This window comes from Numenius arquata, chromosome 6 (genome assembly GCF_964106895.1).
Source record: "Numenius arquata chromosome 6, bNumArq3.hap1.1, whole genome shotgun sequence".
NCBI classification, from domain to species: Eukaryota; Metazoa; Chordata; class Aves; order Charadriiformes; family Scolopacidae; genus Numenius; species Numenius arquata.
This window is the reverse complement of record NC_133581.1, coordinates 25,115,353-25,142,222: the sequence shown is the minus strand read 5'-3', so window position 1 is coordinate 25,142,222 and position 26,870 is coordinate 25,115,353. Positions and strand designations below refer to the sequence as shown.

Sequence of the window (26,870 nt, the reverse complement as noted above, 5' to 3'; positions counted from 1 at the left end):
TTGGTTAGTCAATCTAGCACACACAGAAATACATTTTCAGGATTCCTACCTTCTGTAATCAAAAATAATTATATAGTATGTTGCATCTGTCTTTTATAGAACAGTACTACGGTAAGACCACAGATAAAAACAGAAGATTTTTTTCAACCACAAGTAAAAAAGATTTTTTTTTTCTGCTAATTTCTTAACAATCTTAACTCATTTCAGCTCAAATTAAGAAAAGAGGAAAACATAAGACAGTTGCATTCTAATTAAGACTGTAAAAACGTGTACCCACTTACAACATGTTTGTATGTGGGATTAAATTCTTCTCGCTAACATTTCAATCTTAATATTTTTCAAGATTTAGTCAGCGTCCTTTTACTTATTAGTATAGAGACATTAACTGTTCAAGGGATTAATAGAACCCAGGCTTACTCAAATTTTACAGGCACAGAAAAATCTAGAGGTGCCTGTATCTTTTTGAGTCAAAAAGCAGTTTACCTTCGTTTTAAACACCATAGTGCCACCTAGTCGACAATGTAGTGAATGTCTATGCTGTTCTCGAACTTGATGCACCACAATTACAGCTAAAGCCACGGAATAAAAATAAAATTGTTTCCTAAAAACGTGTTTGTGCAAGGAGTAAAGTATCAGAAGCAACGAGAGCTTCAACTAACTTCCTCATACAGTTGTATTACTCTGGCAACACAAAATAAGCAGCAACTTCAGTTTTCAGAACTTATTTGCAAGATGTCACTCACAGCAAAAAGAGCAGATGTATTCAGGTAGCATTCCAACGTAGTAGTTGCTATTTGTTTGCAGTTATAGTTGTGAAATAACTATACCAAGTGTAAAACAAAGAAATAATTAGATTCAGTACCATCAAGTGATCAGTCCAAAATAACATAATATTAACATCAAACAGATTTACACTGAGAAATGTATTGAAGAAAACCATACCCACATGTGAGAAATCTAAAGATCTGTGAAATTTATTTTTTATCAATTAAAGAAGACTGTCTGCTACGAAAACATCATTCAGAACCATGTTGAACTGTGGAGCGTTTCTTCCACGACAGTCTCATTAAGGAGAATAAATTGCTCTCTTGGCTAAATCTAATCCAAAAGGTTAGGGATATAGAAGCAGGAGGAGCAAATGCAATCTCCTGTGTCACCAAGTTCAGTCAGTACTAATATTTAACTTCTTTCCAATATTTTGGAAATATCTATTTTATATTCAGAAAGAACTGATTTGCCTGAGGGCTTGTTTTTTTGGTTTTTTTTTTTCTCTCTTCTTTTAAATGTGTCTGACAAGAAGTACTACTTTTTCCTCTACAAACCATTCCTCAACACAACTTAAACATTACTATTAATTATTTTGGGATCCCTATGGTAAAACTTCAAAAGGAAAGAAATTATTATCTCAATGGGGCATAATATAATAAGAAAATTGTGTATCTTCTGCCTGAGCATCACAGATAATGTCGATATCCCTGGGGGGAAAAAAAAAAAAATCCTGTCTCATCATTAGAACAATTTCCTAATCCTATATACATGCATCCTGGTACAGATTAGTGCCAGGACGTCTCTGCAGCACCAGCTTTGGAACAGCTCCCACAGGAACGGCACGAGAAGGGAAGGAGCAGCCTTGTCTCAGGACACGGAGTTTTATGTCTCCTCCCCGGGCCACAGCACCCTCAAAACTCCAAAGCTGCAGAGACTGCAGAAACCAGGCAGATGTTCTTCCCCCTCTTTTGATACCAAGTCGGTACACAGGATCAACAGGCACAGCATTTTTGCAGGACAGCAGACAGAATGCATGATGTTTCTCTAAAGATGCATTAGAAGACTACAGCATAGTGATAAAAACTTGAACGCAAAAGGCAAACGAAACCAAAATAGGAACACTTTTAAGATGACACATAAATATATTGAAACTTGGTTATTTTTAGAGCTTTTTTCATGTTAGCCTTTACCATGAACATGAAAGACAATGTGACTGGGATCTTACTAGAAATACTCAGTAAATATGGATGTTTTACATATTTGTTAAAATTCCTAAGGGAAAGACAAGTTTTAAACTTTCCTACTGAGGATAAATTTTGCAGCTTGAAGCACTCTACTGTTGGCTACATGTTTAGTTATTTTTTTCAGCTAAAAATTATTACCACAGCTATAGAAACATGCAACTGGCACTGGGACATCAGAGGAAACTAAACCAGAAAGACACTTTGATTGCAAACCAGGAACATTTCTCTGTAGTGACCTATAGGTTGAAAGTGTGACCACTAAAATGATCAGAGGGCTGGAGCACCTCCCCTGTGAAGACAGGCTGAGAGAGCTGGGGTTGTTCAGCCTGGAGAAGGCTCCAGGGAGACCTTATAGCAGCCTTCCAGTATCTGAAGGGGGCCTACAGGAGAGCTGGAGAAGGACTCTTTGTCAGGAAGCATAGTGATAGAACGAGGGGTAATGGTTTTAAATTGGAAGAGGGGAGATTTAGATTAGATTTTATGAAGAAATTCTTTACTGTGAGGGTGGTGAGACCCTGGCACAGGTTGTCCAGGGAAGTTGTGGATGCCCCATCCCTGAAAGTGTTCAAGGCCAGGCTGGATGGGGCTTGGAGCAACCTGGTCTAGTGGGAGGTGTCCTTGCCCATGGCAGGGAGCTTGGAACTCGACAATCTTTAAGGTCCCTTCCAACACAAACCATTCTATGGTTCTATAATTCTATGAAAGGCACTGGAAGTCAGGCACAAGCAATGCAATAAGCATCAAATAAACAAAGTGAGGGTGTACATGCAACTGCAAGGAGAGACACACAGGAAAAGGAGGAGAAACCCTCCTGTACTTTTTTTGTCCATTTGTATTCAGAACAGACTTGGAAAAGGCGGCACTGACAGAAAAGATGCACCGGGTATTAACATATTCTCCTCACAGCCCTGTAGCATGGTGAAACTGTTCTTATGCTGAGGTGTGAGCAGCCTGGCTGGGAGTTTAAATAAGCATTTCCACAATTCGGATGGGGTATTACATAAACAAATCCATATGAAAAGCAAGAGACTAGGCCCTACGTAATAAAATCAAGGAAAGACACTGGGCTGGGATAGGCCCAATGTTATTAACAGCACTATGGACTCCTAGGCCCCGCTAGAAAACTGCTTTTTTAAAAAACATTGTTTTCCCCCAATTTTACCTGAGCAGTGGCAGTTTATTCTCTAGCAGGAATAGCAACACCAAGACCCCCCCTGGCTTACCCTGTCCCCCGGGTACCAAGCCGGGGCTCCGCACTGCCCCTTTCCCCCTGCCTAGCACCGCCTTCCCGCCAATGGCCGCCTTCCTGCTGGTGGTCTGCTCTCCTCAGGGGGCCTAAGCCACCCCCACAGCCAGGGGGGCACGGGGAGAGACAGCACGCATTGATAAAACAGTCAATTCTACTTTATTAGCAATATATAAGACTAAAAGACATAACCCCTTCCAGTCTGTAATGTAAACCTCCCTGGGAGCAAGCCTTCCAAGGCCCCACCGCCCTCAGACCAAGCACGCCTTGAGGGGAGGCAGGAGAGGGGCAGACACCTTCAGGACAGAAAGGCTTTTAAGGTGAGCACACTCATAACACACCAAAGTACAGACATGGTTAATGCACCCCCACATCCTTTGCTCTGCCCTCTAGTGACACCACGCGTAAAGCGTAAATTCAGTTTTAAATGGAATGGGACCCAGAAGACAGATTGTTTTCCAAAGGCCTATCTGGAACCTTTTTTCCTCATCTCGTACCTCCTGCTACATAGTTCTGAAGTGGATGAGTATTTTGCCACAAGTTTGTGCTACTTTTCCCCAGAGGTCTCCCAGCACAAGAAGCTATAGTTTAAACAAAATCAAACAGACAAATTAACAGTATTATTTGATTTAACAACCAGTTAAAGCGCACACAACACTAAGGAGAAGGTGACTTGACTTTTTGGAGGCATACAGCCCAACTTTGTTGGAATACAAATGAAAAAGAGAATCCTATATATAAAAATCAACATTGCAAACCACTCAAGTTAAAAAAGATATGTTTTTAATGGGATACCTGAAATAATATGTGCTTGGTATTAAAAAGATAAGCAGAATGATGATGCTCAGAACTATACTCTTAGGCCAAATAATTTCTCATCAAAAACCTTGTTTTCTCAGCTAGGCGGCTTCATGGACACAGAGTCCCAAAGAAATACTCTTAGGACGGCTGATTCCAGTAACACTGGAAACCTGCAGTGACACCGACCCTCCTGAATGCTTCCTATGCTTCTGTAACAGTGAATCTCCTTTCCAATGCACAATCAAGTTTGTCCTCATTAACCTTACCAGGTGCCACCACGGTCATGCTCATGAGTCGGAGTGCTGGGGACTCTGTGTGTCACAAATGGACCTCTACAGATGTATTACAACAAAAGTCCTCAGCTAACACGCATACAAGGCTTAGGCTAGTGGAACAGCTGAGTAGTGTGTTGGTTGGAGGTTGTATTGCCCCCACAGGTCTTCCTGGCTGTTTTAAGTATTACTGGATGGCTAGTGGAAGTATACAATTGGAATATATTATCTGTTCAGAAATATCTGCCACTGGATTTTCACTTTTCAATGAAATCGGCCTTTGACTTACACTTAAGTTTGACCTTCAGATGCAAAATATTTAGAACTCAATCCTGCTCTCACTCCCACTGACTTCAAGATAAAAAGAGCTAGATAACACAAGCATAGCATGATAAATACAGTTGGATTATTTAAAGATCAGCTAATACAAAATGGTTTGTCCAACTGCTTTGCAATTTTCACAGAAAAAGGTAAGAGAATTAGAACTGAAAATACTACCCAGCAATTATTTTTTTATAATAGCACTATATAAAGAACCACCACAACTTTCAAAAAATTTGTTAAGAAAAGCTTCAAAATTGTATGCTGTTATTCATTACTTTTGTAGTAACCTTTGTGTCAGTTTATGACTTTACCACCTAAGTAGTTCCCTGCAAAACTTAATACTCATTTTTATAATTGTCTTCATATCATTAATAAATCAATGCTGAACTGCTGCATGGAAGAAGACCTAGATATAGGAGCAAGAAAGGGGATACAAGAGTCATACAACTCAGGCAAAGCATAAAAGGAGTATAATGTGAAAACGAGCACTATAATAAAAAGGAACTTATTTATCAAGGATATACATTTAACATGGAATGTGATCTGAAGTCATGTAATAACTGGCTATTAGGGTACATTACTTTTGCTTGATCAAACTTGAAAGAGGCAAAAAGAAATGGGATAATGAACATGAGAAATGAATAGGTTTCCAGTAATTATTTCATTTCCCAGGCAAAGGAATAGAATTATCTAAGTGACTTGCAGAAATAGACATCCTATCTTAAAAGAAAACAAAACAAATTTCAAGGTAATATAGCAACCCTTTTCACTTATTTTTCTCTCTATGCTGAAATTCAAATATAAATGTACCCAAAAAATACTTCGGTTTTGACTCCAGATTGTTTGCATTTCACTGTCTTCAACAAGAGCATGAACTTCCAGGAAAGCATCATTTCTTTAAATTGTACAGTGCAAGCGTCTTTCAATAAAGTTCACAGCAAGTAGTTCTGTATATTTAATGTTAAACATAAATCACATTTTATGGAAAGGTAACATAGTCACTGTGGAATGAATCACTTTTTTCCCTCCTTGAAATCCTGTGATTTACTTGGCAAAAACTAAAGTGTTTATTTGAAACAACGATACCTGGAAATGTAATATTTTCCAAAGTACAATTCAGAAAGCATTCTTTTGCAGAAGTTTTGAAGTATGTAATCTAGATCTATTAGACGGGGACATGATTTGGACTGTCACCAGTAACAAGATTTATTCCTGTCAAGGCCACAGTTGGAAGCTAAAAAAATAATAGAGCGGAGGGCTGACCTTCATACTGAAGTTTATAGACAGTGCTACAGATGAACACCAGATTAGCACATATTGGCCATAGCAGCTGCTGGAAACCACGACATTGGCAATTCAGCACAGCACTCCAATCTTTGAAATACTTTTGGCAGTCTGATTAACATACCAAGCAAACCTTTATCATTGCTCTAATGGCTTTCACTAGGAATTCTGATAGTGTAAATCATATAAATTTATACTTAAAACAATACGTTTTTGAAGAAAAGTCTAATTATTTTTGAAATACTCCTAATGAAGCCTCTATACAACGAATATCTTTGGATGTTCTCTCAAATCTACATCCATCATTGTTGTAAATACTTCCTTTAGATTATGTGCTTTTTTTTTTTTTAAATACAAAGAATACTTGATAATGAAACATCTCAAATACTATATTTCAAGAAATGCCTTTTCTTTCTCAGCAGATGCTGTTGCTAGACTTAACCCAAATTCAGTGAATTTATACTTAGAACTGACAATATTACTGTTACTTTGAGATATTTAATAGAATATTAGTGAGATGTATTTAGCAATTTTGGAATCCATTGAACCGTATTTCTAGAAAGTAATATTTGCAGTTACACCAGTTTGTGTTGTAGGTTTTTTTGGGTTTTGTTTCTTTGTTTGTAGTTTCTTAGGTACAAACTTATCCCTGCACCTCTGAGGCAATTTGAATATAGTACACCGAAGTGAAAACATTCACTTGGTGTTTTCACCTTATGTAATTTTAAAAGTAGAGCATGGAACCAGAAATCCTTACAGAAAATAAAATTGGTATCTTTTAATTTTTATTAATATGACTACTAGCCTAGAGTATTTGCACAAAGATAGTACAAGTAAATATAGTAAAATAATATGAAATAATTTGGGTATTTGTGCTCTGTATCAAAAGAACATATTGTAGATATCTGTGTATTTTTAAGTGAGGAAAAGAGGAAACTTCTGTCTGAAGCTTAATTAGTAATGCAAATGCTGCACAGAACATGATTGGTCCATTATCAGTTTGAGTAATACAGCTATGATGATTCATGGCTTATACTCAGTTCACAGTCTCAATTGCTGTTCTAGCAGGATGATATCCTTGCTAATCTGACAAATTAAATCTGATAGGACAGTGTCAAAAACTTTTAGAATTAAAAATGAGTAACAACCAGATATGCTTCCAAACTTTATATGTTAAATAATATTTCTGCATTCTTTAAATTATGCTCCAATAGGAGTTTCCCCATACAACTAAGAAATATACTGAGATTGTATTTAATGCTGAGATTGGAGACTCATATTCCCAGTATGGAAGCATCATAAAATAATCTGGACTACATCTTGATTTCGTGTCTTCTATAAGTAATTTAGATATGGTGAAGATGTCCAAGAGGGAAAATGGGAACAGTCCTCTGATTTGGATTGTGTCTACAAAGTTTTATTTGATGGTTCCATTCATAATTATTTTTGTATAAAGCTTTAATGTGCTCAGACCAATGCATCTGGAAGGAATATTCCGTTCCAGATGGACTACAGCAAGTGGATTGCTCTTCAGCCTTTCACATTTTCTTGTGTTGATCTCTCAGCACCACAACAGAACATCTGTCTCCAAACATTTTTGGTATGTTCTTTCAAGTTATTAATTATTGCTGTTAGACTGCTCCAGCTATCTCCCAGTTTCTGAATTATGCCACATTCACACAAACGAACCAACCAGTGATGGCTAAGAAAGCTCAGTTGTTCCTTCTGTTGAGGAAGCAGTCCTGATCAAGAAATCAATTAAATGTATATTTACCTTTTAGTGTTTTTGCTATCAATAACACTATTCTCAAGTAGTTACATACATAATCACCTGTTTTGCTGAACACTCAGCATTAAAAAAAAGATTAAACCCCAAAAACGTCTGCTGCAAGTAATGAGTTTCAAAACCTCAATCTGAGATTCTGCCCCCTCCCCACTTTTTTTTTTTTTCTTTTTTAATCTGGACTGCCTCCTTAAGGGAACACTAACACAAACTCATAATTTTCTTCCTTACATCAAGGACAAACTGCACTCACGCTGAGTGTATTGTCAGCTAGTGCCTCACTAGTGCAGGGAGTGCCATTTATAAAAACTAAAAATTGAAATATCAAGCTGCTTATGTATGTAAAATAAAGTCTGTCTTAAAACAAGAAAATAATTTCTAGTACTGTAATTCTGAGCATCTCTCAAATACCCATTTTCAATACCTTAAAATAACCTCTTGACCTAGTTTTTCAATTATAAAACTCTGCTCAAATATGCTTCTAGCATCAAAAAAATGCTATCAGGTTCAAAACAATTTTTAAATAAAAGTAAAAAAATATCTTTCTTCTGTATTTAGCTCAAATAAAAAGGTTGACCTTTGGACCACACTAAACCCCACAGTTGCCACAAAGGTATAAAGGCAGTCACAATTCTTCCTTGATGTTTTTCTGGAATTTTTTTAAAAGGTTATGGAATCTTCAGTTGTTTGGGGGTTTTCTTTGTTTATTTGTTTGTTGTGTGTGGGGTTTTTTTTTTTCATACAGGGCTTTTTTTTGTTGTTAAAACAAAACCCAAACTAGCAAGTACTATCGAATTCAGTGGACGATTTTACCGGGAACAGCATCAGACCTGAAATTAGCACACACTGACATCTGAAAGACATAAAAAGACTTAAGTCTCTTTCAGTTTTGTTTGTCATAACTGTATTATACAAAAAAAAGCTGGTGTAAGAGATTAGGGAGGAGGGGAAGAATCAGCGACTCTTTGGCTGACTGGATGTGTTACATTAATTTCTTAATATGTGAAGGAGTGGATTACCCCTCTAACAGAAATGGGAAATTAGTTTCTTTATTTCTTCATTAAGACTGTGGGAGGGAAATTAATTTTCTACTCTGGTTTTCAAAATTAATTGAATATATCTTTATTAAAGTGATAAATATATACACATACTCTTTGGTTCAAAGAATTCTCTAAATTAATCCTAAACAGATGTTTTCAAAGCAGTTTGGTAGCAAATGGGTTGGGTTTTTTTTTTCCTTTTATAATGTTATAAAAATATTGAAAAAATTGATCATACAAAACCAGTATAATAAAGATTTCTATAGACAAAAGTATCTGAAAACAGTTTTTCTAGAGTAATTGTTTTCGTATTAAGTAGCGTATTTTTTGGTCTTCATTTCTTCCTACTCTGACTGTATTATTTTTGTACCTATGTTTCGCAGCTTGTGACATGCACCTAAATATCTATGTTTTCATATATATAGGTATATGCATCAAAAAAATGGGGGTTGCTCTAACAAGCAACCGTAGTTTTTAAAAGCATCATCCACTTAGTTTGAAGAAGGAGGCAAAGTACCTTGAGGTGTCTAGATATCTTCAAGTTAGAGAAATTTACAAACCATCCCAAAGTTACTCACTTCCTTTGCACTGAATATTTTTTACAGCTGCTTGTATTGTAAATGTGTCATATGGTGTACTCTCACCACTGCATCACTATATTCTTTTATTTACATTCTTTAGTACTCTTTTATGCAAAGTCAACCACTTCAAAGTGATCTTATGCCAACAGTATTTTTATTTAGTTTTCTATTGTTTAAATAGCGTAATCATTTTCTCTAACATCTTTCTTACTCAAAAAATAAGTCATAAACATTTTTCTAGAGAACTTTGACATTGAACCTGCAGGGGGAAAAAACCTACCAATGGCAATAGTGACTTTTCCACCTCCTGTTGTCTTCAGATGAACACTAGATGCCTTAGCAAACAGCACGCTTCAGCCAAACATAAGCTCTGGACTGAATACAAGAATACCACAGTGGAACCCAAGAACTCATAACAAAGAAAGTTACATTTGTTAGTTCTTTAGAAGCATCAAGTCCTTCATGCGCTTTTGGCCTAAAGGCCCAAAAGAGTAAGAAAAATCGTAAGAGAGCCTCCTACAACTTAATTTTCCTCAAGTAACTCAAATATGTTAAACAGAAAATACAATTTCTCATTCCTCATTCAATGAAAATTAAAACTACTTTATGGGATCTCCATCTCCATGTACAAATAAGTAAATCTGCCTAGAACTCCATTAATATAGACACAGGTTGTTTTAATTTCATCTTTTTTATTTTTTAAACTTAAGTGGCCAACATTGCAACTTCTACCATCTTTTGCATGAGCTACCATATTATTTTCTTAAAGAAAAATCCAAGAAATAAATCAGAAGACAATTATTTCTGAAATCGTACTGCAGTTACTATAAACCCACAGTCAAACTCTAACCTCTACCACTAATTCCCAGGTGAAAGCCACCAATTTCTCTATTTAGTAAGATCCATAACTGTTTGACAGTCTTGATTACCAAAGAAATGCCTTGTTGTCCAGATTTTTTTATAAAAATAATTAAAATCCATGAATGCAGTAAGCCAAACTGCCTTTGTAATCCTCAAAAACCAATAACCTTCTGACTTTAAAATTATTTTCAAGCTGAAAATATTATTCGCCTAAAAGCTTGGGATATTTTTTGCATTCATTCTCTATGTTCAAAAAAATGCAAACACAAAATTATTCCCCAAATTACACACTAAAGATAGCAAAATCCCCTTATGGTTAATGGTGATTCATCTTTGCAGAAGTTTCTGAAGTCACCTCCTTTTCATGGGCTCCACCTTAATTTATGTTAATAGAATTCTGGGGAATTCTAATAATGAGATTATTCTCATCATAAGAGAAGAAGACAAAGTAGAATACAAGTAAGTATTTAAACAATGGTGGGAAGTTACACCTGATCTCCTTACTAGGAAGTTAATAGGAAGTTCTTGTTTGGTTAGTCAAACAAATAACATCTTACAGACACACAGAATATAGGAATTAAATACGCGAAGTTTATATTGAACAAAGCAAGACTGTCGCAAAAGTATTCACACATTATGATTCAACCTACCTGTTTAATCCACTCCAACAGAACAGTTCTTCTCTTTCAAAACTGCCAACAATAAAGTTGCAAAATACAACCGTGAGGAAGAAGCAGAACAAGTTCTTCACATGTTTAGATAATTTATTGCTTGATTAGTAGCTTGTTAAAAAAAAAAAAAAAAAATCTAAGTCCACACAGCATCTTCGTTAATATGCTAAACATAATTTGCAAAGACAAAATAAGATTCATTCTTTGCCTGGAGAAACAATTTAACATTAACGTATAGAGAAGTAAAAACAAACTTCAACTTTATCTCCCCCTATTAGGGGAACTTAAAGAGGAAGCCTGGATAAAAATTAAGCAGCAGACAAGATCTCAACTACCTGAGGAAACGGGTCTATGATGAAATAAGGAAACTGCCATCAAAAATTCTCTTCCTTAGGGAAGAAAATCTCTGATCTCTATAATTAAACCAGTACAGAGTGGAGCCCCTTCCAATGATGTAACATTTATCAATATTTAAACTTTGATAGGCTTTTACCAGTATTGAAGGAGGCCTGCAATCCTCCATATCACACAAACTCCTTCTGTCACAGCTCCAACAAAAACACCCTATTGATCCCCTCTCCCAGGAATTTTTTTTTAATTTAAAAAAAAAAAAAAAAAGCTTCCAAAGATCAAGCAGCAAGGAAACTCCAGAAGACTTTTCATATCCAACTATACCATCTTCAGATAAAAAAGAAGAAAAAAAATAAATTATAGAAAGCATCCTCAAATCATCTTGAGCCAAGACTCGGTAACCTTTTCCAATATACAATAAAAACTTTGCATGAATGGGGAAACATAACACTATGTTTACCATCCTTGCCACTGTACACATTATTGGCCTGCACACTCCTAAGTCAGGCGAAAATGGCATCATAAGAACACTGAATATTTAGAATACAAGACTTCTGATCCAAACTCATCTATTTCCTTCTTGCTCATAGGAGCTTCCCCTCCAGTAATGGCAGTGCCACAAGAGCCACCTGCTCTTCATGAGCCACTTCAACGATTTAAGGAATCTACAATATAATTTATCCGACACTTTCTCCGCAGCCGTGTTGTTCATCTGTGTTCTTTTTCTTGAGCTAACGCAGAACTCAAGTAGTTGCTTGCTTACTTGCCTCGGATAATACAGATTATATCCCTGAGAAGGAACACTTGTCAAGCACTGAGGAGTTTGGCATCCACTGTGAAATATTTTGCCTTTGTTCCAAATGTCAAGAGTTGTATGCACACATGAGATGCAGTCACTAAAACTATTTTTTTTGAAACAGACCCCAGTGTTTTGGGGTCCACAAAGCAAAAAGAGCCAATACTCCAGTACTCCTCACTGGACCTCTCTTTGTAGAGAGACTGCTTATCTAAGTTTTCTGCACATTTTCTTAGGCAGAAAGACTAAGCAGCTTGTCATCACTGATCTTAATAAAACTTTCAGAAAAATCTTTGCTTCTGTCTAGTCTACAAACATTTTTAGAATCAGCTTTTAGACCATAACAAAGAATAACTGCATCTTCAACAGACCTGCACTGGCTTTACCTCACACATGTGGCATTCTCTCATCTGAGCTAAAACCCTGAAAACTCTCACCAATTGCTTCCTCAAACTCAGTAAAATTCACTTTGATCTTCATCTGGCTGTAACGTGCTAAACCATTTTCTGGAAAATGTAATCAACACAAAAGAAGTGCAAATTACCGTATGCAGGAAAAAAAATACCGTTAAAATTGGTAGTCATGAAAAACAGTAAATATTTGATCTATTATCAACCCTAACAACTATCACATCTGCTTGGATAAAAGCACCTAAAAGAAGCACCTCACCCAATTAAAGATACTTCACTCACCAGTGGAAATAAATTGAATTTTTAAGATTACATGTCTTAAGAGAACTTCTCAAAAATTCCTTTCACACCTTAAGTCTTTAAGCAACCCTTCCACAATCACAAACAAATTCCTTGTGGATCAAACGCACCCCAAATAGAAACTGACTGTACCACAGCAACAAATACAAAGTTTACAAATATATCTCTACACCTACCAAAAATAAATGCCAAGCATAACAAAAACATCAATATCCATCGCATTTGTGCACGTCAGAAGCCTCCACTGGTGCTGCAGCTGAGCAAAATTAAAACACAGCCAAAGCTGTCAATCTGGTATTACTTCACCTACAAATAACTCAAAAGCTCAATTTTGTTAGACAATGAAACATTTTCAAGACACATTTTATACAGCTTTGCCTTGCATGCTTTGATAACAGATTCTCAGCAGGAACATCCAGAATTATAAATGAAAGCAGAGCTGCAAGGGTGAGCTGAAAGGCCACCAGAGAGCTCCCTCTAGTGTCAACAAGAAAGGGAAATGAAGTCCAAAATGTCGACTTGACAGAGAAATGTGTTACTGAGACAAAAAAGGCAACATCAAAGATAATGCAACAGAAGTAGATAAGGAGTTAAATATTAACCCCAGTTCTTAGAAAGCTGAGATGAGCTCGAAGCATCTAGTAGAAGCAGACACTATCACAGGACGGTTGAGGTTGGAAGGGACCTCTGGAGGTCCACCTACCCCACCCACCACCCAAGCAGGGCCTCCTAGCGTTGCCCAGACCGCGTCCAGACAGGTTTTGAATATCTCCAAAGATGGAGGATTCCACAACCTCTCTGGACAACACCTGCCAGTGCTCAGTCACCCCACAGTAAAAGAGTATTTCCTTACATTCAGAAGGTACCTCCTGTGTTTCAGTTTGTGCCCATTGCCTCTTGTCTTGTCCCTGGGAACCACTGAAGAGAATCCAGCTCCATCATCTTTACATCCTCCCTTCAAGTATTTGTAGACATTGATGAGATTGCACCCCCTACCCACTGCCCCTTCAGACCAAGGCTTTTTATTCCTGCCAAGGACCTGAAATACCAAAACCAAACAGGACGATTTTGCTAGTCAAAGTATCTCACCAAAATGAGACAAAACTGTATCAAGAGAAGACAGAAGCAGATTTTCATCCTGCTGCTAGAAGGTTTTGGCTTTTTTTTTTTTTTTTTCCCTTGTGTGTATTTGGGAGTGTGTTGCTTTAAACGAGCCAATTTACACTGAGTTTTCCATAAACCATTTCCTGGAATTCTCACGTTGGGACACGTATGTACAAGTCCCACAACATACCAGTCTTCCCAATGACAAAAAAGTTTGGCCTTATGAAACTTGCTGCATTTAAAAATACTTTGAGCAACTGACAGTGCAGAATTTTAATCCTATTAGAGGAGCAGCGTTCTCGGTGCCTTCAGTGGGAGCCGACAGCACCCACCAGCTGGGAGCACCGGGCCCATTCTAAAACCAGAGCTGGTGTTTCCTTCCCCATCAGCATGGGTAACGTTTCCGTTCCCTTTCAAATATTGAATACAGAGACAAGCATATGCGAAACTCAGCCCTGCAAGGCTTTTACTCTCCCTCTGTAAGCTTTTTTAGTTGAGGAACTTCCCCATAAAGACTAGTATGCTGACAATAACAAACTTCGTTAAGTGGATGTAGAATTACTTTTGTTATTTATGTGCTATTACAAATGCCTACCATTATTTCTGAGCAGTAAAAATTACCTCCATAGCTTAGTACTTACTTACTAAATATTCAAATTAGGTGTAGGGACTTTTTAAAAAAAAAGAATCTTAATGAAAAATTCTGTCTCGTTCTGAAATTTAACAACTGACATAGATCTATGTCCATAGATCTGTCCTTAAAATCCTAGTTGTTTTGCTATCAAAAACCTAGTTTTTCTCACATGTGTTTCTTGCTTTCCCCCCTGCACTGCAATAGGATATTTGTGCCAGCATTATTTTCTTTTAACTAGAAAAATCACTAATATTCCTCTGAAGGAAAGAAGCAATAACCTAACCAGAAGTTATTTTATCAGCTAAATTCAACCTCTTAATTCCAAAGAATCTCATGACCAACACTCAAAAGACTTCATCACGTCTTGCGAGACACAGTGATAGCCTTAACTGAAAACACAGTGATGAGTGTACCAGAAATTTAAGTACATTTATAATACACTTAAAATTCTAAGAAAGCATTATCACAATAGTAACCTTGATTCCACGTAAAGATTAAACCGACAATGGTTTGCCAAAAAACATGATATCACTTATCATGTCTTTTATTAAACCAACCAATATAGCTGGAAAACCAGGCATTTCTACAGGAAGGCATAAGGGACACTAGGGGTGGCCCCAAAACCTAATTGCTTTCTCCAAAGAGGGGCTGGTCTAAAACAACCCTTCCCTACAGCATGAACTATGTGGAACCGGATAAGAGGCTTTTCCAAGATTTTGATATTGTTCACTCGTTTGTTGAAGTTCTTATTGATGAACGCGATAGTCAAAGCCCCTTGATGTTAACTGTACAAACCCAATAATTAAAATCTAAGTTATATCAAATTACCTTCAGTAAAAAAGCATTACTTCTAAATCAAGCTACTTTGACAGAAATTTAGTTAACAAACATGAGAACTTTGAATAGTTCTGTCTAAAGGACAAATCTATACCATATGATTCAGCACATCAAATAAACCATTACAAAGAGCAAACCAGACGCACACACTTCTGAAGTCCATGAGAGGGGTCATTCTCAATTATACATTTGTGTTAGTTTCATTATTCAAATGCTTAAAAGTTCTACCCAAAGTTTATCGTATCAATTGACAAATACTACATGAGAAACTGAAGAATAGCTACAAGAAAACAAATACTCAAATTATGGTAGGATATATTTGCACACTGGGGTGAGATAAATGGGGTTACTTTTCATGATTCTGTATGAAACAATTAAAATAGAATCTTTGATAGCACAGACTGAAGGGGACACTGCTACCAAGGAATTAGATGCATTCCTGACCCAAAGTCCCCCAAATGGGAAATCAGTTAAGCATATTATCCTTTTCTATAGTAAAATGAATACACCACTATTTATTTGCAGCAAAGTAATAAAGAGATGCAGAAAGAAATAACTGCTGCATAAACACAGATGGTATCACCTTCCTCTTGTGAGGAGATATGTAGTTCTGGCTCAGTTCTTAAACAGCATCATACTTAATTTCTCCAACAATATTCTACCAAACATCACTGTAATGAGTGAAGATTTAACATACAGGTAAATAAACATACTAGCTAGTACAGCCAATAAATTAGAACTATTTTTAGAAATGTGAATTTATATTCACTCAATGTTAAATGCAAGTGATGTAAATTAATTTCCTATTTTTCACCTCTCAGAATATCTCTAATTACATATCTACTATGTTGTTTACAGGTATTTACCTCTAATTACCTGTCTACTATGTTGTTTACAGGTATTTATCTGAAAAAGTTGAGGAGAATAACATCCTTACTGCTGGTTCCATCTTTCTGAGCTTCTTCATCACACAGCTTGCTAATCAAGGCTATTTTACCTGAAAAATTACTTCACAAGTAGGGAAGTAACATGTAAAAGCTACTCATTGTTCTGCCACGCTGAAATCTGCATATACACAGGAGATGCTGTATTTATTCTAAGCACTTGCTGCACCCTTTCTTTTCCACATATTCACCTTTTCTATGTTCTGTATAACAAAGCAGAATTCAAGCACAGTTCTAGTCCTTATCTATAGCATAACCCTAAAATCTGAATATTTCCTTATACAATGATTAGCTTAAGCCATGTACAGTGTTGTCACCTTTACACGTGCTGCCGTAATGCTGGTTTAAACAGCAAACTTGAGTCTCAGGGTTGGGACAGCAAAAATTCAGGTATCTCTCAGAAACAGGGGTGGCTCCTACCTTGGGAATAATGGAGTCGAGCCACACCTGATTGGGGGGCAGGGACAGACCTTGCTGAGTCTTTCTTTGGTCTTCTCTCTTAAATAAGGCTATGTAATAACGGCGTAAGACAAGAAAGGTTTGCCTCATTAATACAAGAAGGAACTAGGGGACTTGTGCACACGTTATAGCGTTCGCCACTACCAGCTTCTCACTCATTTTTCTGGAGAGACTATAACACACAAACACATTAGAGAGTTTTCATACATCTGTCTACCAGTATAGTGAGGATTTCACAGCTGATCCTCAAGATCACAGAGATGGGCACGTGGGATCACAGGCTGAGCTCAGAGAGGGGCACACAGGAGAAAGTCTTTTCCAAGGTAAAGACCACCCTTTCCTGTTTTCCAGTGTACAACAACTTAATATTTTCTTACTAAGTCTCACTAATAAATAACCTATATTGTTTATGTTTTGTATGATGTGGTTTTGAAAAATCTCCGCTACACATGCAGAAGCACGCATGCACGCACAGATAGAAGACTTACAAATTATCTGCTAAGATCCACACAGGCAAAAACATTTGAGTAACCACTGATGAGCATTAAAGATCTGAGGGCCTTTCCCACCAGATTCTTCCTGCATTGCTCCTCCACTTTCAGAGCAAGGGTGAGGTCCAGCAGAGAGTTTGGATGGGGCTGAGGTGCTTCTCAGCCCACACCAGGAACCTGGAGCCTTCTCCCCTGATGCAGGCAGAGCAGGGCCCAGGGATCACTCATGCCCTGAGGACAGCAGGATCCCCCTTCACTCCCCAGATATCGTACATAAGCAATTCTAAAATCTTTTTTCTTCTCTGTTAATAAAGATATGCAATAGTGGGATAGCGCGATGGAGATTTATTTGTGGCTTGTACAGCAGAGGTTCCTCATACAAAGTTGTTATGACACATAAAAAGTTTCCGTATACGCATGCAGGTATTTCACTTCCACTTAAACGCTCCACAGAGCTCTTGTGCATTCACGCCCCTGCACCGTAGCTCTCAGCAGAGATTTTGCTGGTTGATGCCATCCTCGGAGACAGTCGTGTAGGAACTTTACAAAGTAATGGCAGTTTCTCCTGTTTTCCAACACGTACCAACTAAGTTTTCTTGTCTCCTGAGTATTATCTGGATAACAAACAATCTATACTGCTCTTTTCTTATGCAATATTGTTCCCTTAGTCCTCCACTGTGTTATAAGCACATACACAATCATAGTACAAACATTTCTGTTGAGATCTTCACTAGCTAAAAAACATTAGAGCCACCCCAGCTTCTAAGTTACACATTCATCAAGCACCTCTTAACTACAGTGTGTTGACATCATAAAGTAAATATTTAACTACAGTCATCATTCCTCCTTATTTCACACATCAGAAGTTTCTACTTTTCTCCAGGGACTGTCTGATCACTTCCACCAGTGTTATCCAATACCCTTATTCTACTCTTTCCTGCTTCCGTATATACAAGTCACTCCAGCGCTCAAATAAATAACATAATCCAGAGTCACTACAGATCTGCTAGGACAGACACAAATCACTCCCAGTCCTTGGATTTCCTGGTAGCAAGATCATTCCACTCGCATCTCTTACGAGTTTCTTTGGTGTGCCATTTTTAACCCAACCCACCCCAAAATTCTTTACGCATTTAATGTTACCAGCACACTGTATTAAAGCATTCTCAACCTTACCTTTTAAAAGGCTTTTCGAGTACCGCTTCTTGTCCTCACTAAGCACCACACATGGTTTGGGAAAATACTCTTAAAACAAACGTGAAGCGCTCAACCGCTTCTCTCTCACCCGTTGGAGAAGCCAAAACGGCCACACATTGGTGTGTTTGAACCCAGCCTCCCTGCCAGGCTGCTCCTCTACCTAGGGAAGGAGAGCGGAGGGAGGCCCCAGAGCAGGCATGTGCTAGTGGAGACCAGCTTCATGCGTTTCAGGGAACCACGTCTGCCACCCTCCAGCCTTTTAGAAATACGTTAAAGTTTGCTTCGTTGATTAAAACCAAACCAAAACAACACAACAAACCCACCGAAGTTATTTTCACAAGTGCCACCCTCCAGCCTTTTAGAAATACGTTAAGGTTTGCTTCGTTGATTAAAACCAAACCAAAACAACACAACAAACCCACCGAAGTTATTTTCACAAGTGCAAAACTTACACTGGTCCTTTTCCCCCTGTGGCTAGCTGCCTGGCTAGAAAAGCTTGGTGGAGACAAAACACCCTAGTTTGCCACTAGATAAATAATTAATTGTGGGTAAGCAGCTTGTTAAAAGGCAGAGTGCCTCACCCCTGCCAGGGAGACAGCCCCTCTCCACAGCTTCACCTCAGCAGACACCCTGCCATCAGAGGAAGGGATGAGTACTTTTGAGGAGTAAAAAGCCAAAACAGGTTTTCAGCATCATGAAACCCGGGAGCGGGGAGTGAACAGTCAGTTTTAACATCAAAAGGAGTTCGCAGAAGACGAAAGGGCTGCTACCTTGACCTCTGAGGGATCCGGGGGCTGAGCCGCGGAGACAGGCTGAGGTTTCCAGGATCCTGGAGACAGGCCCGAGGAAGAGCCCCAGCACCGCTGGCCTCCGTCCCGGCGCTCCCGGCCGACCCCCTTTTCCCCTCAGACTCCAGGGGCGTTTTCCCTCCGGGCCCCGGGGCGGCCCCTGCCCGTCGGTGGCGGTGCCGCCCGCGGAGGCGCGGACCCCGGGCAGGGCGGGCGGGGTCGGCCCAGGTACGGCCCTGTGACTCCGCCGCGCCCTTTCCAGGAAGCGCGGCGGCAGCAGCAGCCCCGAGAGACGCTGCCCCGCCGGCCGCTCTCCTCAGGTCGCCGCCGGAGCAGGTAGGGCCGCGGGGCGGGAAGCGGCGCCCCTTCTCCCCGCCGGGCGGGACAGGGGGAGCTCCCCGGCCGGCGCCTCCCGCTCCCCCGACTCGAGTCGGGGCCGGTCCCGGGGCGGGGGGCGGCAGAGCGTCCTTCCTTCGCCAGGGCGGGCCCGGGGCAGCCGTCGGGGGAAGCTGGCGGTGGGGCAGCCGTCGGGGGAAGCTGGCGGTGGGGCCGCGGAGCGGCGCTTCCCCGGGCCTCGCAGGTGTCCTCGGGTGGCGGCCCCGGGTCTCCGCTTCAGCTGGTGGTGGCGTTTTTCCTCGGTGTTGGGCATCTCTCGGGATAATTCGGGTCTTACTTCGTTCTTATTTTCCACAGTCATCCCGGGTGGGAGAGCGCGGACTCTCCTCGGGGGCGCTGGGTGCGAGGTCGGCAACAGCCTTCTCCTGACCAAATGGTTTCTGTAGGTCTGTCAACGTCGGGTGCCTTTTGTACCCTGCCGCGGCCGCTCTGGCAGCCAGATCCCGGCAATCCGAGGTGTCGGGGCGCACCGGCAGCGCCTCCTTGCCTGGGGTGTTTCCCCGTTAATTCTCCAGCTGAGCGGGCTGCTGTCGTGTGTCCCCCGCCCCCCCCGGGAAGGGGCAGCCGGCGGAGGGGAGCGCGGCCGCTGCCACCCGCGGCTCTTACGCAAGGAGCAATTAAGGAGAAACGCGCAGGACCTGTTCGGATCGGTGGCTTTCTTCTAGAGACCCATTAGCCTCAACTACATGTAGGTGCTTGCGTTGGGTGACTTCATTTACAGGATTCACCCCGGGTTCATCGCGGACACTTCAGGAGGTTGCGTTGTCTATTTTATTTATTTATTTATTTATTTATTCTGTTTTATTTTAACAGAGGTTGGTTTGTGTCTGACAGATACCACGCCATGTTTGTGGTTCTGGTGCTGCTGTGTCAACTACACGTGATGGCGCTTGCGTTCCCTCACTGCACAGGGAGATTAAATAACTTGAAGAAACCTGAATGGAAAGACGGTAACTTACTTTTCATGTGACTTTCTGCTTTCCAAAACAAAACTGTATCTAACTTTGCTTCTGCTGACAAATCTTTTTATGTGTGTAAATAGCTTTGGTTTCCTTTGTTGTTGTTGGTTTTTTTTACTTCATTAAAAAAAAAAATTACGCTGCTTTATGCTTAATTTTAGAGTATTTGAATATCTTTTGCTGAAATGATTGATAATTGGCTGGGGTGTCAATATTAAGTACTTATCAGATCCAGTAGTAAGTGCTGTTTGGGACATCTGAGCTTTCTCCAGGTCTCTAGGGTTACTGTCATTGACACAACCGGAATCCTGTAAGTAACATCAAAATTCCCAAAGTTTGAAATCTGTATTAAGGCAGTACTGCTGTGGTACTATTTGAACACATCACAGTTTTATTTGTATATCTAAAATTGTTTTGTATTTGAAAGGGTTTATTTGCTTGTTTTTGAGATAAACATGGTGTTGCTATTGCAGTTCTTCACTTCGGAGGGAGGGGAGAGGAATTGAGGTGAAAACAAATGAAGTTCCCCAAAAGGACTCAGGCACTAACTACTCTGCTAAGCCATGTGATACTTAACATTTAAGCATCAGGGATTCAGAACAGAATTTGTAACTTGGTTGTCTGGTCTCCTCAGTGGGTAGGGAGTGCTGAGACCTTAAGACAGACTTTAAAAAGTCATCACATCGAGCAGGAGGCTCCTTCAGGGGAGTATATTGAGCAGCAAACATGGCTAGCAGAAAAATGCTGCAGACAGGTTATTCATTAAAATCCATATTGCTCTGGGGCATAAAAGGTTGGGCTGCCAGGCTGCCTCTTTCCTGTGAGTTCAGGGTGTAGAACCCTCTCCTGACAATCGGCCCAGATCACTCCTCTTTAAAGAAGGAGTTGCAAAGAGAGGGACCCAATAATTTAGCAAGTAGAACAGTTGCAAAGAGTACGGGGTACCTGCATGGAGAATTTACCCTTTCAGCATTTTCTGAACATCTTTTACCAGCAGAGTTACTTTATTGAGCACATCGTGTGGACGCATTTTTAATTAAACGCTAGGCATCCTAAAACTGGATTTACCGTTTTGTTGAACCATGGCCTCAGGACTGCAGCACTGCATTCAATTCCCTCACGTATAGGAGAGAATTCAAATCCATCTGTTTCATTCTCCAAATACTGTCTTAATCACCAGGTCGTAGGTAATTTGGAGGTGGAGATAGGGGCACTTTGACTATGTCCTACAAAATGAAGGAAGTGCAGATAAATGCATAAAGACTCTTCGAAAGAGAAAAGGAGCACGTGTCACTGGGAATTACGGGTACTAGGCTCCAGGCAGCTTGCCTGTGCATTCCACGTTAATAAAAATGCATCAATTATCTAAGATGATTCAGAAGTATAGCAAATACTACTTGCATGGTAAGGAATGAAACACTGCTGAGCAAAACTGAAAATCTCTGTTTCAGAAGATTGAAGTTATTCTTGCGAGTTGTTCTCAACCAAGATGTCAGTATTTTTTTTCCATGCAATTCTTTTCCCTTTCCACTTGTGGGGTTGGGGAGACCTTTTTGGATGAAGTCCTTCTCTCTGGTTACTCTCAGATATAGCATAAATACTTTATGCTTAGATTTTCTTGCAATTACTGAAATAACAGATTTCCCTTCCTATGCAAATGTGTGCGCACACATGTGGCTTCTTCAATATATACTCTAATATTACATAAATTATATAATGTAATGTAATATATTATGTAATATTCCTTCAATATACTATAATATTAAAAACATAACCAATATGCAAGTTACACTGCAGTTTTCTTAGCTTTCAGAGAGCAAACTATTTTGAGATACCATTGCAAGATCTAACAGTAACTATTTGGGTAAAAATTCCTGAATGATGTGATAATCTCACCAAACAAGCTAACAAGAACACAGAGCTAATTTGTAGCTGAATAACATTATGCTGAACCTCATCTCCTTTTTTAGCCATCTGGCTTGGTATGTAACAATGCTGTTTCTGCATTACACTTGCAAAAATAATCCTCTAGTCATTTTGCTTAACGAAATAGTCTGAATTTCTTGGAGTACAGATTAGGCTTTCACTGAAAACCAAGCCAGAAAACTAGTTGTGTCATACAAAGTTTCTTTATTTTTTTATTTTTTTTTAAAGAAGCTGTAGCAAGAGCAGGCTAAAACTTGACTATGGAAGATGCCTGGTGAGAAAATGCATTCCTGTATTCCAAAGCCGCCTATAATTTCACTAGCTGTTCTGGAATCTCACCTCACAACAGACTCCATGAGGCCTCATGGAGCCCGTAAAAGCACAAGAGAAGAAAAGAATTAGATTTCTTCAGTAATGCCTTTTGTCAGTAAAACTCCTACCATGGACTAATTTAAAACAAATAAACTTGGCAATATGCCAGCCTTTACATAAAACTTGCTGCCACAGTTGTGAAATGAGAACACATGTAAAATGAACGGGACTCTGCTGCCATGATTTAAAATCCAAATTCCATAAACAAAATTTGGAACTCACATATACCAGAACATGGATCAATGTATATCGAGGATTCTTTAAAAGGAAGAGGTTTTTGTTTGGTTGGTTGTTTTTTTTTTTCTCCTTTATCCCTTCTTCTGCCTCCTTTTTCCAGTAGGTCAGTGTCTTGCTGTGTTTGCATCTGACTGAATTTCTGCTTTATGCAACTATTACTTTGTTCTTAAGAGCTCCAGTAAGAACCTGATGCCCACATCCCAGAGGGATAGTACCAAAACTTGAACAACAGCTGTCACGCGAAGCAAATGCTCTTGGCCAGTATAAGGAATAGCTGAAATGCTTTATGAGAAAGGAAAATATGTTTATTTTCTATTGCATACTTAGAAAAGTTAGCAGCGAAGACGATGTTTTAGGAGGAGACCTTGAAGTTTCTTTTTCCTGTATGTAGTTGAGAGATGCTAGGGGAGGAAGGGGTTTCAGTGTGCTCCTTTAGGATATTAACCATACTTTAAAACCACCAAATTTAGCTTTCCTAGATTGTTTTAAATCAACTTGATTTTTTTGTTTTTTTATTAGTGTTCACATCAGAAAAGGAGGCTAATTTATTCATCGGACGGCATCTTCTAAATAACAGATTTGATTTTGAAGCATTCACAGCGGATAACCTGGAAAGAGAATGCTTTGAAGAGCTGTGCAATTATGAAGAAGCGAGAGAAATTTTTGAAGACCCCGATAAAACGGTAGCTGTTCAAACTGAATTTAATATACTGAAGGAGGTTACTGACTAAATCATTACTGTATCTAAGTACTGTAGCCCTTCTGAAAACAGCATTTAAAATGATTGCTTATTTACTGTAAAAGTGAAGGCCTCAGATGGGGTTATTGCTTTAGATACACTGTGAATACACCTGAATATGTACTACTGTCTTCGAGTCTTTAGATAAGGGCTCCATTTCTGCAAACAAATATAAATGAAACTTCAGACATACATACCACTTGTGGATATACCTGTATGTGTTTGCAGAATCCCACTTTTATTTTTTTAAGTAACTTCTCAGCATCCAATTTGAATGTGCTCCACACGCTCTGTGCTGATTGTGTCCTTGTGTCATGCCAAAGAAGTATTTTAGAAGAGAGGAGTAGAGAGCAAATTCGCGGTTCAGCTATCCTGAGTATTCCTGTAGCATCTTCTAAATCACTCCCTATAGACAGCTTGGAAGAAACCTGCTATAAAAAATGGAATAATGGAACATGACGGTTGCCTGAAGACTGACTCTTGCTACATGCAGCAAGAATCTCTTTATGATTCTAGGTCTGCTCTGCACTAACATGCAGAAAGAGCAAGAAATACACTCCTGTTCTGAAGGTGGGAATGTTAGTTTGCCATTGCTAACATTTTCCTAAGAAAGGTGAAAGTGTTAAATTGGAATCTTAATGGAGTCTTTTGCTGCGTAGCAAAAGTGGAAGTTGTAGCTAACCACATTTAATGCATTAACAGTTATGCAACGTAAAGGTTTTTCTCATAAATGAATCCCATTATTTTTCCTAGCTGATATGAATTCAGGTATTTTTCATGCAAATGTCTGATTTTTAAGAACTTGACCTTGCCTCATTAATACTCTTCTGTAGGGATTTAGAAAGATTAATCGCAAGCAATTTTTTTAGTATCAGAATATATACTAACTTCTACTGTAATCAGGCAGAAATATAAGCTAAGATCGGACAGTTAAATGCACTTCCTCTGTCACCAGCTGGCATTTTCTTCTTTGTAAAACTGTAATAAAACAGTGGGATAAGCAAGTACAAATCCTCCAGTGCGAGCCGGTTCTGTTTATGCGGTAATTAAATTTTGCCCACAGTACCATATTGAAAAAAGTTGTCAATAAGCCTGCCAATTTTGTATCTAATATAAATCTGATCCTTTTGTGTTATTATAGATGGATTTTTGGAAAGACTATTCAACTAAGGGCCCTAAAATAAAAATAGGTAAGTAATCTTTTTATTCTTTTCTTATACTGCAATATTTTTTGTTTGTTACGATAGTACATTCTTAAAAATAAACCATGCATTCAGTTACCAAAATCAGAATTGATCTTTTTACTGAAATTCACTGTAAACTATGCAAGTATATTGCATTATATGACATAATAAAACATACTCACTCAAGTGTATTACTCACAGTGGGATCCATTTTAAGTCTGTAGGGAAAAAAACAATATGAATTTTGTTGTCCATTTCTTTATTACACAATCGGTAAACTTTACAGTAATTGTGTGGCTGCTTTCTGTGGTTTTGTTCATCCTGCCCCGCCCACCCCCTCATCTCTTTAATAGTAATGTAACAGTCTGATTCATGTTCAGAATAGTCTTACGCCAGATGTTTTATTAAAAAAATGGTCAGTGTGACTTGAGGAAAGATCTACAGCCTGATCAAGGTCACTAGTATGTGAAGTAATATTTGGAAGGCATTAGAAGACAGACATTTCAACAGTTTTATGTATCGAAAAGGGGATATCTACTCACTTTTGCTTTAAGCTGAATGTGAATGATACTTGAATTGTGTTGCACAGATACTGTGGCTTTTTACAGCAAACTAGACATTTGTAGAAAGGAACAGCCTTATAGTACAGTACAATTAATATTTCACAGTGTATACTGTATTGTATGTATATGGAAAGAACACGTAATGAAAATAACCAATGTTTTATCTTCAGGTGATGAGACACTACAAAAGATTAACGTTACAGGACTTCTCATCAGTCTAGTTGCTGCGGGAGTACTGTTAGTTATAATTGCACTGCTTATCTTCTACTGCTGCAAAAGTAGATGCAAATCAAGGCAACCACCGGGGTAAGGAACATCACTGCTTAAAAAAAAAAAAAAAAAACCAACCAAAACCAAACTCTTGCTTAAGAGTGGAATTTAAAACTTCCTGTGGGTTGGCCTAACTGTGTTTTCAGAGAATGCAATGGATGTTCTAGTTCTTACTTTCCTGGAAGCAAAGTTAGGTGAGCACTAGCAGTAGTTATGCTGAAATTAATAACACAAAACCATAAAACAACACTTCAATGGCCGACGTACCTTTGGGTTTTTTGTGTGTGTCTTCTTGGTTCCAAAATACTCTTACTGGAAAGATGGAATAATTTTAATACGTTGGGGACTGCAATGGAAAGTCAAACATGTTCTGTTCGCTCTTCATGGGTGAGGGGTGCACGCTCTTCATTGCATGTCTACCTCAGATGCAAGATGAAGTAGGCTGGAGGAAATGCTTCTCTACCAGTTCTTCAGCCCTGCTTGTTTCTTGATCCTAAACACGAGAGGAACACAAGAGGATCCTGTGCTTCCTCTTCCCTATAAATTTCACATTACTGAGCTATTCTTACCCTGTGGTTTGGAGAGTGTTTGGTGGCTTGTCTTTATGATCATTGAAGGCACGGGTTTTTTGGTGGGTGGGTTGTGTTGTTTTGGTGGGTTTTTTTTGTCTGTGGGGTTTTGTTCAACTTTTTTCTTTTTTTGGTGTGGTTGGTTTTTTAGGTTTGTTTCTGTGTGTTTTACAACTAAGACTTTATATTCTTCCCTTTAAAACAGAAGCTGACACTTACAATGCTGTTAACCTTGTTTAGGTACTTGGATTACGTAAGAAGTCGAAGACGTAATTCATCTCACATGTTCAGAAGGCATGAAGAGTTTTCTTTAAACCCACTTCCTCTCCGAACTGATGATTCAGGACTACCAACTTACGAGCAAGCAGTTACTTCAGATGGACAACACGATGTGCCACCACCCCCTTATCCAGGGCCGCCCAAAGGGGCACGGGTGTTGAAAAAGTCTATGTCGCTTCCTGCCCCTTAG

General features: G+C 39.0%; 1 protein-coding gene across 1 annotated transcript; it reads left to right on the top strand.

The window, feature by feature from the left end:
• Nucleotides 1–20,426: 20,426 nt before the first annotated feature.
• PRRG4 (proline rich and Gla domain 4) lies at nt 20,427–26,870 on the top strand. The gene is made up of 5 exons (XM_074149746.1): nt 20,427–20,532; nt 23,596–23,759; nt 24,957–25,005; nt 25,733–25,868; nt 26,642–26,870. The coding sequence occupies exons 1-5, from the start codon at nt 20,427–20,429 to the stop codon at nt 26,868–26,870; spliced, it is 684 nt and encodes a 227-aa protein (XP_074005847.1).

Excerpts from the sequence above, each read along its gene's own strand:
- PRRG4 (XM_074149746.1), top strand. The coding sequence starts at position 20,427 with ATGTTTGTGGTTCTGGTGCTGCTGTGTCAACTACACGTGATGGCGCTT. Across the intron at positions 20,533-23,595 it reads GAAACCTGAATGGAAAGACG|TGTTCACATCAGAAAAGGAG; the intron begins GTAACTTACTTT and ends TTTTTTTATTAG. Across the intron at positions 25,869-26,641 it reads AAATCAAGGCAACCACCGGG|GTACTTGGATTACGTAAGAA; the intron begins GTAAGGAACATC and ends AACCTTGTTTAG.